Source organism: Brachyhypopomus gauderio, chromosome 15 (genome assembly GCF_052324685.1).
Source record: "Brachyhypopomus gauderio isolate BG-103 chromosome 15, BGAUD_0.2, whole genome shotgun sequence".
In the NCBI taxonomy this organism is placed as follows: domain Eukaryota; kingdom Metazoa; phylum Chordata; class Actinopteri; order Gymnotiformes; family Hypopomidae; genus Brachyhypopomus; species Brachyhypopomus gauderio.
The window spans coordinates 15,276,519-15,288,684 of record NC_135225.1 but is presented as its reverse complement, the minus strand read 5'-3'; the positions used below and the strand labels follow the sequence as shown (position 1 = coordinate 15,288,684).

At 47.4% G+C, this 12,166-nt stretch overlaps 1 protein-coding gene across 1 annotated transcript in view; it reads right to left on the bottom strand.

Moving 5' to 3' along the window:
- Window positions 1-12,166, bottom strand: part of runx3 (RUNX family transcription factor 3) — a 52,659-nt gene that overhangs the window by 15,045 nt on the left and 25,448 nt on the right. Inside the window, exons 4-5 of the mRNA XM_076975630.1 lie at window positions 11,535-11,691; window positions 10,003-10,107 (exon numbers count right to left, since the gene is read on the bottom strand). Of these exons, the coding sequence (XP_076831745.1) occupies window positions 10,003-10,107; window positions 11,535-11,691 (262 nt within the window). The remainder of the gene's footprint in view (window positions 1-10,002; window positions 10,108-11,534; window positions 11,692-12,166) is intronic.

Genomic DNA, 12,166 nt, shown 5'->3' with positions numbered 1-12,166 from the left:
AAAGCAATCAGAATGCAATTAGAATCCAACAGATTAAGACAAACTGTCAGAACAAAAGCGGAGCTACATTGCCGTAAGTCAGTCTAGGTTCCAACATAATTACCAAGGACGCAATGTACCTAAGGGCAAAATCATATCACCTTTCATTTCTGGTATGAACAACATTTTTCCACAACAAACATACAAAAGTAAAATATAACTAAATGAGTGTATCCATTTCAGAAGAGTGCTTTTTTCTTACATTTCATTAGAATCTTAATGCAATGCACACCTTTGACACAGAGAGAGAGGACTGAACACATTTATCAAGAGTCATATTAAGAAATGTAGTTTAAGGTGAAAATGTAAGATAAATAAATAATAATTAATAGGACACACACCATATACCCCCACCCCCCACATATTCACCCATACACCCACGCACACACACACACACACACACACACACACACCCACCCATATACTTCCCCACACCCACCCACACACACCCACACACGCACCCATATACCTCCCCCACACACATTCAACCATACACCCACCCACACACACACACCCACGCACGCACACACACACACACACACACCCATATACTTCCCAACACCCACACACACCCACCCATGCACCCATATACCTCCCCCACACACATTCACCCATACACCCACCCACACGCACACACACACACATACACTTCATCATACATGCAGGGTGGTGTACTCTAATGGAGGGCCTTTAATGTGACTATCAGGACACCGTGTGAGGTGCATGTGTGCATTCTGTGGTTTTTAATGCAGAGTAATGGGCAGATTTGAATATTTCATACTGATACTGAGGGCACAGCGGACGCTCTGATATGGATTTAGTGCGCTCTCTCTCTGCTGTACCCAGGGGTAATATATCACAGTCCAACCCCAGCGCTCATGCATCTGTTCTTTTACCCTCCTCCTCCTCATATGCTGCCCCTCTGCCTCAGTCAGTGTTGGGGTGGAATGGGGGTGGAGTGGGGGTGAGTAGGGTTGAGTAGGGGTGAGTGGGGGTGAGTAGGGGTGAGTAGGGTTGAGTAGGGGTGAGTGGGGGTGAGTGGGGGTGAGTAGGGTTGAGTAGGGGTGAGTGGGGGTGAGTAGGGGTGAGTGGGGGTGAGTGGGGGTGAGTAGGGCTCAGTAGGGGTGAGTTGGGGTGAGTAGGGTTGAGTAGGGGTGAGTAGGGCTCAGTAGGGGTGAGTGGGGGTGAGTAGAGGTGAGTGGGGGTGAGTTGGGGTGAGTAGAGGTGAGTGGGGGTGAGTAGGGGTGAGTAGAGGTGAGTGGGGTGAGTGGGGGTGAGTGGGGGTGAGTAGGGGTGAGTTGGGGTGAGTAGGGGTGAGTAGAGGTGAGTGGGGGTGAGTAGAGGTGAGTGGGGTGAGTAGAGGTGATTGGGGGTGAGTAGGGGTGAGTAGGGGTGAGTGGGGGTGAGTAGGGCTGAGTAGGGGTGAGTAGGGCTGAGTAGGGGTGAGTGGCGAGCACCCTGGAGTCAGATAGAAAGATGTGGATATGAACAGCACACAAGTAGGTGGTTGTGAATCTTAAGACATTAGATATATAGGCATTGGGGTCAACTAGAAATGTGGTTGTGACTGTGTGTGTGTGTGTGTGTGTGTGTGTGTGTGTGTGTGTGTGTGTGTGTGTGTGTGTGTGTGTGTGTGTGTGTGTGTGTGCATGCGCGTGTGTGTGTGCGTGCATGTGTGTGTGTTTACATGCATGCTTTAAATTGTTCACTCAGCTTCAACAACTAGGTTAGGGTGTGTGAGCCTCTTCGGGCATTAAAGTCTTCTGTTTAAATGTCCTGTTTAAATGTTTAAATGTTGGCTGGTGACTCTGGGAAGCCCCTCTGCTCAATGAGAATGTGTGACAGTTAGGCCACAATCGCCTGACCAGCCCAGCCCTGACCCCGCCCTTGACCCCGCCCCAACCCCACCCCCTCTCGTTCCCCTCTGCTCCACCCTGCCCCCTGGTGCGGGCTGTATGAATATTTGATGCGGGTGGGGGCACTTAGAGAGGAATGCTGTGTTTTTCTCCTAATGATATCATAACCACAGAACACACGCAAGCAAATGGATCATGAGGGAGAAACAGCACACACGTGTACACACACACACACACACACACACACACACACACACACACACACACACACACACACACACACACACACACACACACACACACACACACATACACACACACACACACACACACACACACACACGTGCACACACACGTGCATACACACACACACACACACACCAAAGCTGATCAATCAACCGGGTAGTTCCTTCCTTCCTTCTCTCTCTCTACTCTATACTCTTTCCTTCTTTTCTTTATCTCTGTTTAAAGAAACACACAGTTCCTCACATTCTGGCACGTTAGAGGAAGTTTCTAATCTGTAGTCTAAATGGAGCATTTTATTCTACATATACATTTACATTAATGCATTCATTCATATGTATTATATGTAAATTAATACATTGTCACATACATACTTAAATGTGTGTGTGTGTGTGTGTGTGTGTGTGTGTGTGTGTGTGTGTGTGTGTGTGTGTATGTGTGTGTGTGTGTGTACCTGTCTAAGTCGGGGCTGAAACGTGACCCAGGCTATTGCAGAAAAGAGTCTGTTCTCTCTCTCCCTCTACCTCTCTACACTGTAAATATTTGTATTAATGTGCATGAAGGAGACTGAGTAGGTATTTGATAACAGGTCGCCATCGTTTCTGCATGGCCCACTGGCTGTGTGCTCCTCTCTGCCAGGCGGGGGCGCTGCCACGCTGCTGGACTATCAGAACACTCCACACCTGGGCCTACTGGGGTTTGGTCAGCAGGGTCATGAGTGACCTGATGCTCCCAGAGACGTTCTGCTGCCTACGGTACGAGGAAGGAAGGCTGAAGTGGCGGGAAGCCGCGCTGCTGGTCTGAGTAATGAGCCTATGGGCTTTGTGGGATCAGCGCACCCTGTGCTCCATCTCCCGTGTGGTGATACCCGTGAGTCTCCTCAGCTGGGTGTGAACGTGAGGGAGAAGAGACGCCTACTCTCTTGGAGGGTGAAGACATTTCCGCGTCTGGGGCTGCACCTGCATGCCTTTTCCTGTTAGCAAACCACCACAAACTTACTAACCCTCCGCCTGCCTTTCTCTGCACCTGAATATGCTGCCTTTCATCTGTCTCTCTCTCTCTCCCTGTCTCTCTCTCTGTCCCTCTCCCTGTCTCCATCTCTGTCTCTATCCCTCTCTCTCTCCCTGTTTCTCTCTCTGTGTCTCTCCCTCTTTCTCTCTTTCTCTGAACCTGAATATGGTGCCTTTCATCTATCTCTCTCTCTCCGTCTCTCTTTCCCTGTCTCACTCTCTGTCTCTCTCCCTCCCTCTCTCTCTCTCTCTCTCTCTCTCTTTCTCTCTCTCTTTCTGTCTGTCCCCTTGTTGCTGGTGGTTAGAGAAATGCTCAAAGTGCTTTTACAGTTTTTTTGTAGTCACTAAGACCCAAAAACTTACATCACAGTTTTGGGAACAACTAACTCATGTAGCCCACCTACTGACCTGGTCCTCTAAACCTTAAGCACATTCTCTGCTTTACACTCATTTAGAAATTCTAAGACACACTTTTTGCCAAACATTAGAGAAACCATGTGTTTCTTTTGGAAAACACTGCCATGCAACTGCAACAACCACATATCAATTATCCAAACCCAGCCCTCACAGGTAAAAAGACTTCTAGCTAATTTTTACCCATCGTTAGTAATTAGTACTGTAATTGTTAGTTGAGTTTTCTGGAGGCAAATGGTCCAGCCTAATCTGCCACTGTAGCATCATCAGTACATTTCAAGATGAGAATAGATAAGTACACCTATGCTACCGAACTCACAGAACTGAACTGTGAGTACAGTAAAACTGCATTTCTGAAGTTCAGGACCAGTAAAGCTTGATATCATGCATGCTGAAAACAGCAGAATGTTCACATCAACTGTCTATGTTAGAACAGAAAGAGACCATCATCAACATGGTCAGAGCAAACAATAGCGAACTTCTACAACAACATATCATCACTGACAATGCTGACAGTGTGACTGTGAATATGTGCTATGAATATAATATATAATATATAATGATCATCATAGGACACTGTACCAATGTCAGAGTCCCTGTCAGCATGGCAGCATCACACAATATGTGCAGCCATTTACCAGAAGGGTGGTGTTGTGTGTTATGTTTTCACAAAAGGAGACATAGTTTCAGAAATTGGGTCTTTGTGATGGCAAAAACTGTAAATAACTATGGATTCACACAGAGCCAGGGACATATGCAGCAGAGAGAGGGACCTAGAGAGAGTGTGTGTGCGCACACGTGTGTGTGTGGCGAGTGTGTGTGGTTGTTTTCGTCTGGTTGTGGCAGCCGGTTTGAAGCACAGCTCCGCTGTATGTTAGAGTGGGCTGGTGGAACACAGACAGCATTATGACTCAAGAGCGCATCTGAGGTGCAGATCTCACACTCTAGGACTGAAGCTCTCACAAGGCACTAGAGCAACACAGACACTCAGGGCCACACGGAAACACAGAGACTCATACACAGACTCACACACACACACACACACACAGAAACAGCTACACTGAGACATACTGTGTGTGTGTGTGTGTGTGTGTGTGTGTGTGTGTGTGTGTGTGTGTGTGTGTGTGTGTGTGTGTGTGTGTGTGTGTGTGTGTGTGTGTGTGTGTGTGCTTATCTATGTCTGTATGTAAGTGTGTGTATGTGTGTATTAGTGTGTCGTGTCTTGATTGATCATTTGCATGTTTCCTCATTACTAAATAAAATCTGAATCATTTTATGCCAATCTCATGATATACACCTCTCTCCCTCCCTGTCTCTCTCTCTCCCTCCCTCTCTCTCCTTCTCTCCCCCTCTCTCCCTCCCTCCCTCCCTCTTTCTTTCTCTCCCTCCCTCCCTCTCTCTCTTCTTCCCTCTCTCCCTCCCTCAGGCCAGTATAATGTAGTAGTGTAGTAAGGCTCATGATCCACTGATGTCCTCTGAGCAGTGATGCTTTCCTCAGTCACCAGACGGCCTGCCTCTAGCTCTAACCCCTAACCCCTAACCCCATAGCTCTAACCCCTAACCCCAACCCCTAACCCCATAGCTCTAACCCCTAACCCCAACCCCAACCCCATAGCTCTAACCTCTAACCTCTAACTCTACCCCTAACAGCAACCCCTAACCCCTAACCCCATAGCTCTAACCCCTAACCTCTAACTCTACCCCCTAACCCCAACCCCTAAACCCAACCCTATAGCTCTAACCTCTAACTCTACCCCTAACCCCAATCCTAACCCCTAACCCCATAGCTTTAACCCCTAACCCTAAACCCATAGCTCTAACCCCAAACCCCAACCCCAAACACTAACCCTAGGGTCTGAGGGGTTAGAGTTAGGATTAAGGTTAGGATTAGGGCTAGGGACACAAGGGTTAGGGATAGGAACAGGAGAATTAGCATTACACGGTGAAGTTTCAAGAGCTGCATGGAGAGCAACACAGCTCAGTATTCCAATATAAAGAAACAGCATATCGGGTGGAGGTTTATCGTGTAGAGGTTTATTGGGTGGAGATTTATCATGTAGAGTTTTATTGGGTGAAGGATTATCGCGTAGAGATTTATCGGGTGGAGGTTTTTTGTGTAGAGGTTTATCGGGTGGAGATTTATCATGTAGAGGTTTATCGGGTGGAGATTTATCATGTAGAGGTTTATCGCGTAGATTTATCGGGTGAAGGTTTATTGTGTAGAGGGTTATCGGGTGGAGATTTGTCATGTAGCGGTCTATCGTGTAGAGGTTTATCGGGTGGAGATTTATTGTGTGGAGGTTTATCGTGTAGAGGTTTATTGTGTAGAGGTTTATCGGGTGGAGATTTATCATGTAGAGGTTTATCGCGTAGATTTATCGGGTGAAGGTTTATTGTGTAGAGGGTTATCGGGTGGAGATTTGTCATGTAGCAGTCTATCGTGTAGAGGTTTATCGGGTGGAGATTTATCATGTAGAGGTTTATCGCGTAGATTTATCGGGTGAAGCTTTATTGTGTAGAGGTTTATCGGGTGGAGATTTATCGGGTGGAGATTTATCATGTAGAGGTTTATCGCGTAGAGATTTATCGTGTAGAGGTTTATTGTGTAGAGGTTTATCGGGTGAAGGTTTACTGTGCTGAGGTTTATCGTGTAGAGGTTTATCGAGTAGAGGTTTATCAGGTGATGATTTATTGTGTAGAGGTTTATCGGGTGAATGTGTATCGGGTGGAGATTTATTGGTTCAAAGTAGAGGATGCTCAAAGAATCTCTAGTCAGATTTTAAATCATCAGTTCATGATCACCAGCACATTCAAACAAACACACAAACAAACACACACACACACACACACACACACATCTCACACACAAACACACGTCTCACACACACACACCCCAGTTACTCTCCTGCCTTTGGCACTGGTATAGCTGTAAGCCTTTGAAGATTCTCACTGTGCTTGGACTTCAAAGAGTGAAGCTCTGTAAAGCAGGAGGGCATCTGAATGATGTCAGAGACCTGGGCGTGGTCTACTTTATGTACAGGTGGACACACCTGGCAGGTGTCCTATACACACAGGCACCTACACACACACACACATACACACACACACACACACACACACACACACACACACACACACACACACACACACACACACACACACACACACACACACACACACACACACACCCTTGTATACACACACACATATAAAACATCTAAAACACAAGCACATATACATATACACACGCACACCTAAACACACGAATACTATACTGTGTTATGACAAAACCCCTCTCATCTCCTCTCCTACCATCCTCTCTCTCCTGCCCTCTCCTCTCCTACATCTCCTCCCCTCTCCTCCCCTCCCATCTCCTCCCCTCTCCTCTCCTCTTCTCTGAAGTCCTCCTAGTTCACAATATAAGCTTCATCTTACTGACATGTCAATAGGCCTGAGTTGGAAAAGATTGGGCCTGCCAAACAGGTTGATCGTTTATATACCGATATGTCTCAACAAGCATCCAGTGATGTCATCTGTTATAAGCTATATTCAGCATGCATGCCTGGGTGTAAGGCAGAGCGATAGAGACAGGGAGAATGTGTGAGGGGAAGGGTGAGAGAGTGAGAGAGTGAGTGAGGGGAAGGGGGAGAGAGTGAGAGAGAGTGTGAGGAAAAGGGTGAGAGTAAGAGAGAGTGTGTGAGGGGAAGGGTGAGAATGAGAGAGTGTGTGAGGAAAAGGGTCAGAGAGTAAAAGTATGTGTGAGGGGAAGGGTAAGAGAGAGAGAGTGTGTAAAAAAAGGTGAGAGTAAGAGAGTGTGTGAGGAAAAGAGTGAGAGAGTAAAAAGTGCTCTGCTCTCTGCAGAGGCCCAGGCTGCACCTCCACCCCAGCTCCTCCGCCTGCCTCTTCTGGTGTGTGTGTGTGTGTGTGTGTGTGTGTGGTGTGGTGTGTGTGTGTGTGTGTGTGTGTGTGTGTGTGTGTGTGTGTGTGTGTGTGTGCGCGTGCGCGTACATGCGTGTGTGTGCGCATGCGTGTGTGTGCGCGAGCGTGTGTGTGTGTGTATGTGTATATGTGTGTGTGTCAGGGTGAACGGGTGTGCGCTGGTTGTGTGGGTGTCACAGTATTCATTTTGAGGTTTGGCTTGCGGGAGTGAGTGTATTTTTGTGTGTGTGTTTAGCTGCAGGGCTACACCATCCCATCCATCAGGTTTGTCCACTCATGCCACCATTCTACTGGCAGTTTGATCAAAGTACCGCGCACACACACACACACACACACACACGCGCGTGCGCACACACACACACACACACACACACACACTCGCACACACACACACACACACCCACACACACTAGCGCGCACACACACACACACACACACACACACACACACACACACCCACACACACTAGCGCGCACACACACACACACACACACACACACACACACACACACACACACACACACACACACACAGACACGGCCTTAGACAACCCTTGCCTGAGAGGAAATAGGGTGTGGCCTCATTTAAAAATACCAAAGAGGACTCATCTAACTAAAGAATCATTATATTATACAACACAAACACACTCTCACACACACACTAATCGGTTTTCTGGGCGATAACAAGTAAACACACACGCCTTCTAGCCGAATACTATCAGAAGCTGCTCAGTATTAGCTATACAGCTGTTAGCATGGGGGCGTGGCTTACTGTGTGAGTAGTGGTCAAGCTCCACGCCACCACACCCCACCCATGCGGACCACACACACACACACACACACACACACACACACACACACACACACACACACACACACACACACACACACACACACCCCACCTATGCAGACCACACCACTCTCCCACCCACCAGGTCTGCTTGTATCTGAATGAATCCTATCAGGCCCATAGTTCAGCCTGGAGCTCAGATGCAGAGAAGTCCAATGACTTGTTGCAATGCACATATTCATATTTCACACACACACACACACACACACACACACACACACGCACGCACGCACACATGCACGCACGCACGCACGCACGCACACACACACACACACACACACACACACATTTTGCAGCTCATGCATTCTCCATCATGCATGTGATTTGTGCAGGCCTGCATATTCAGTCTCTCTACCTCTCTCTCTACCTCTCTCCATCTCTCTCTCCCTACCTCTCTCCATCTCTGCCTCTAACCCCGTCTTAGTCCATCTGTTTCTTCCTGCCTCTCCTCCTGGTGGTAATGGCTGTGAGTGGCGTGTGGCTGACTCCTGCATTAGTGAGGACTGAGGACTCAGCAGACTGTGCTCAGGCCACAGAAGCCATGAGTCCGCCTCTCCAAGCTTTCTGGCCAATAACAAACAAATATGGCCTACAACAAAACGGCCTGGCCAATAAGACATAATGGGTCTGTGCAGGGGTCAGTGTGGTCGGTGACCTTCTACACCACAAAGGGTCAGACGTGCCGTTTTTTAACCATCTTGCGTACAGCCCCGGTAGGCCAGGAGCTGTAAGCCACGAACACGCGTCTTCTGCAGGCCGTCACCCGAGTGTGTGTTGACGTGGAGGAACAGCGCGGTGTCGGTTTGGGAGCGTGCGGGATCGGCTCAGCTCCCCAGGCTCCCCAGGGTGACTCACACAGCTGTTTTAGCCCAGGGCTGTTCTGAGAATAACTGCAGTCTTCCACAGCCCTGCCTGGATAACTGTAACCTGCCTCTCCGAGTCACGGCGTCCCACAGCCTTGCACTGCTCGCCTCTCCAGGTTGAACAGAAGTGTGACCTAATGGGTTCGGACCAAGTGCCATCGCGCGATTTGCATCTGAGAATCTTAGATTGACACAACTGTACGCCCACCCACCTCCTTGCTGACTACATGCTTGTTCTTTTGATAGGATCCTGCAGCCATGACATTCTCTGATGTGCGATTTGCACTTTGCCATCAAATTAAAGTGTTCTGTCCCTGAAAAGCACATATGAACTGCCTTGCTATGTATCTGCTCAATTCATCAAAACAGCACACTGACATGTAGTACTGTTATCACTACAGGGGATAATATTCCTCCTATATTAGTACCTACAGTCAGACTGATCCACTCGCTGGCCATTTATCCCCACCAAATCTGCCTTAAAGATGCACACACAGCACACGAGCACAGTGCTTTCAGCAGGATCTCACACCACTGCAGCCCAACAACTACATCACTCGGCCTATTTTACCAGTCTTCAAAAAACAGCCTCAGGACACCAGATACCAGGCCTCTTACATCATGAGGCAAGACACTATTCTTAAACTTCGTAACTTCTTGTTTATCAAGCCTACTGAGCACCCATCATATACTGGAAATTAAATAAATGTATATGTGTATATGTGTGTGTGCGTTTTTTTTCCTTGACATCAGTGTAGGCAGATAAAAAGATGAATTCTGGGTACTCACGGCGAGGCTCTCGGGGACCGTCGACCGTGACTTTTATGGCGCGGTGGTAGGTGGCCACCTGTGGCGGTCCCGTGAACACGGTAATGGTGAGAGTGAAACTCTTCCCTGAAAAAGGAAGACGCCACAGAGAAGTCGGTACAATCAGCGTCTGTAGGGTACGTGTGAGTGTGCTTTGTTTTGTCCGCGGTCAGGTGGATTTCGGCTAATTTCCTGTCAACTTTTTATTTTGGTTTTTTCTTTTGTGGCTGGAAAGGTCACAAACAAGTTGGTCAGTAACACAGACGAGGAACGTGTCGGTAAGACCGGAGAAACTGTCCTCAATAGCGCGAGCTCAGCAGTGACGTAAAGACGGCCGATCTCGCTAATATCCCACTTTACAAATTGGGTTCAAGAAAATGTTATCTACTTAAAAAAAACACATGTCAGTGTAATAAAATGGTCTGATAAAAAAAAGATTCTCACAGTTCAGTTATCTTTCAAAAAATAAAAAAATATATTAGATTAAGACTCGTGACTTTGCGGGAGCGCGGCCGGAGGTGCTATGAGACTCTTGTGCTGAAGTGAATCAAAACAGATACAACACTATCCCTTTGATGCGCTTTGAAATCGCGTTTATGATGTGGATTAGTCAGACAATCTGTTCCAGATTATTCTCCAAGTCTGCCTGACAACTCCCGCTCTCTTGTTGTTCCCAAAAGAGCCGTTATTCGCACGAGACCGCAGCGAGCCCCGCGCGCGCATACAGTGCGCCTTGTGTGCGCGCGCTGCTGCCGCGGCGCTACAGCGCTCGCGAGGGGAGAGCTCGTGCGACTGGCCGTTTTGGAACTCAAGAAAGCGATGAAGCGGCGCTTTGAGGAGGAAAAAAAGACATCAGTTGTGAGAGGAGACTGGCGGGAGAAAAAAGACGAAGGGTGGGGTAATTGACTGCAGAAATGAAAGGTACTTTTAATTCCGAGACTGGAGCGCCTTCCATTCATCCGTCTGCAACTATTTAAAGCCCAGCGTTTACAGGAAAAATGTGAGCTCTGGGCAGCGGGGCCAAGACGGGAGAGGGAGAGGGGAAGAGGCGAAAGTGGTGGAAGAACCCCAGCTATGTACGGCGCCGCGCTTTAAGGTGTGTGAACAAGCTAACCTTTTAAAACCCCCCAACATTTTGGCTAGCTGAAAAAAGTAAGTCTGCAAAAAAAAAAAAAAAAGAATTGAGGCCAAAAAAATGAAATGTGCACCCACTGTGTAATTGTATATAAATATTTGAGATTTATTTTTATAAAGCACAAAATAAATTAACTTAAACCTAAAACATTTGACTGAGAACTTTGCTCAGAATTATGCCATATAGAGGCTGACGAATCGGACACGTAACGCCCCTGGCTGTGTTTCTGGGAGTGGAAATGCTTTATTCAAAGGGCCAGTGTTTCCGTTCCTGCTATAACGAGAATAAAACACACTATGTGTTTACCGCTGCCACAGCGCACACGTAGTTCCAGCAGAGACAACACGCGACACGTGGGATGAAACCGTAGTTTACGCACCTCGTCCGCTCCGTCCCACGAAGCGCAGGTCGTTGAAACGCGCCACCTGGTTCTTCATGACGGCAGACGCGTTCCTGAGTTCAGCGGAGTAGTTCTCGTCGTTACCGGCCATCACAGTCACCAGAGTCCCGTCGGGAACGTCGCCCAGCGCCACCACCTACGGGACAGCAAGATCAACCGGGAACACGAAAATCACAACGGCTCAAACCACATCTTTTTCATACAAATTTATAATATAGTGACACCTCACAACGTAAAACATTATAATTATACAAGGTATCAAGCTAATTTCAGCATTATAGCTTTCCAAAGAGAGAATAAAAACAGCTATTTAAAAAAGGTCCTGAGAGCGTTCAGGTTATAATTAAGTTATAATTTCCAAATCGCCCCGCTGCCCTGGCGCCACTGCAGCAGTAGGATGTGCTAGTAACGTTATATTTGATTTAATTAATCAAAGACGCCGTATAATTTAACTTACAAATATTTAAAACGATCTGGTTTAGAAACAATAATCTACAAAATGAAAAAAAAAACAACACCGAACATCTACTGCGACCCCAGCCATGAATAAATACGATAAGGCAAAAAATGTAAACCAGCAATTATAACAATAATACTAGATATTAATTATA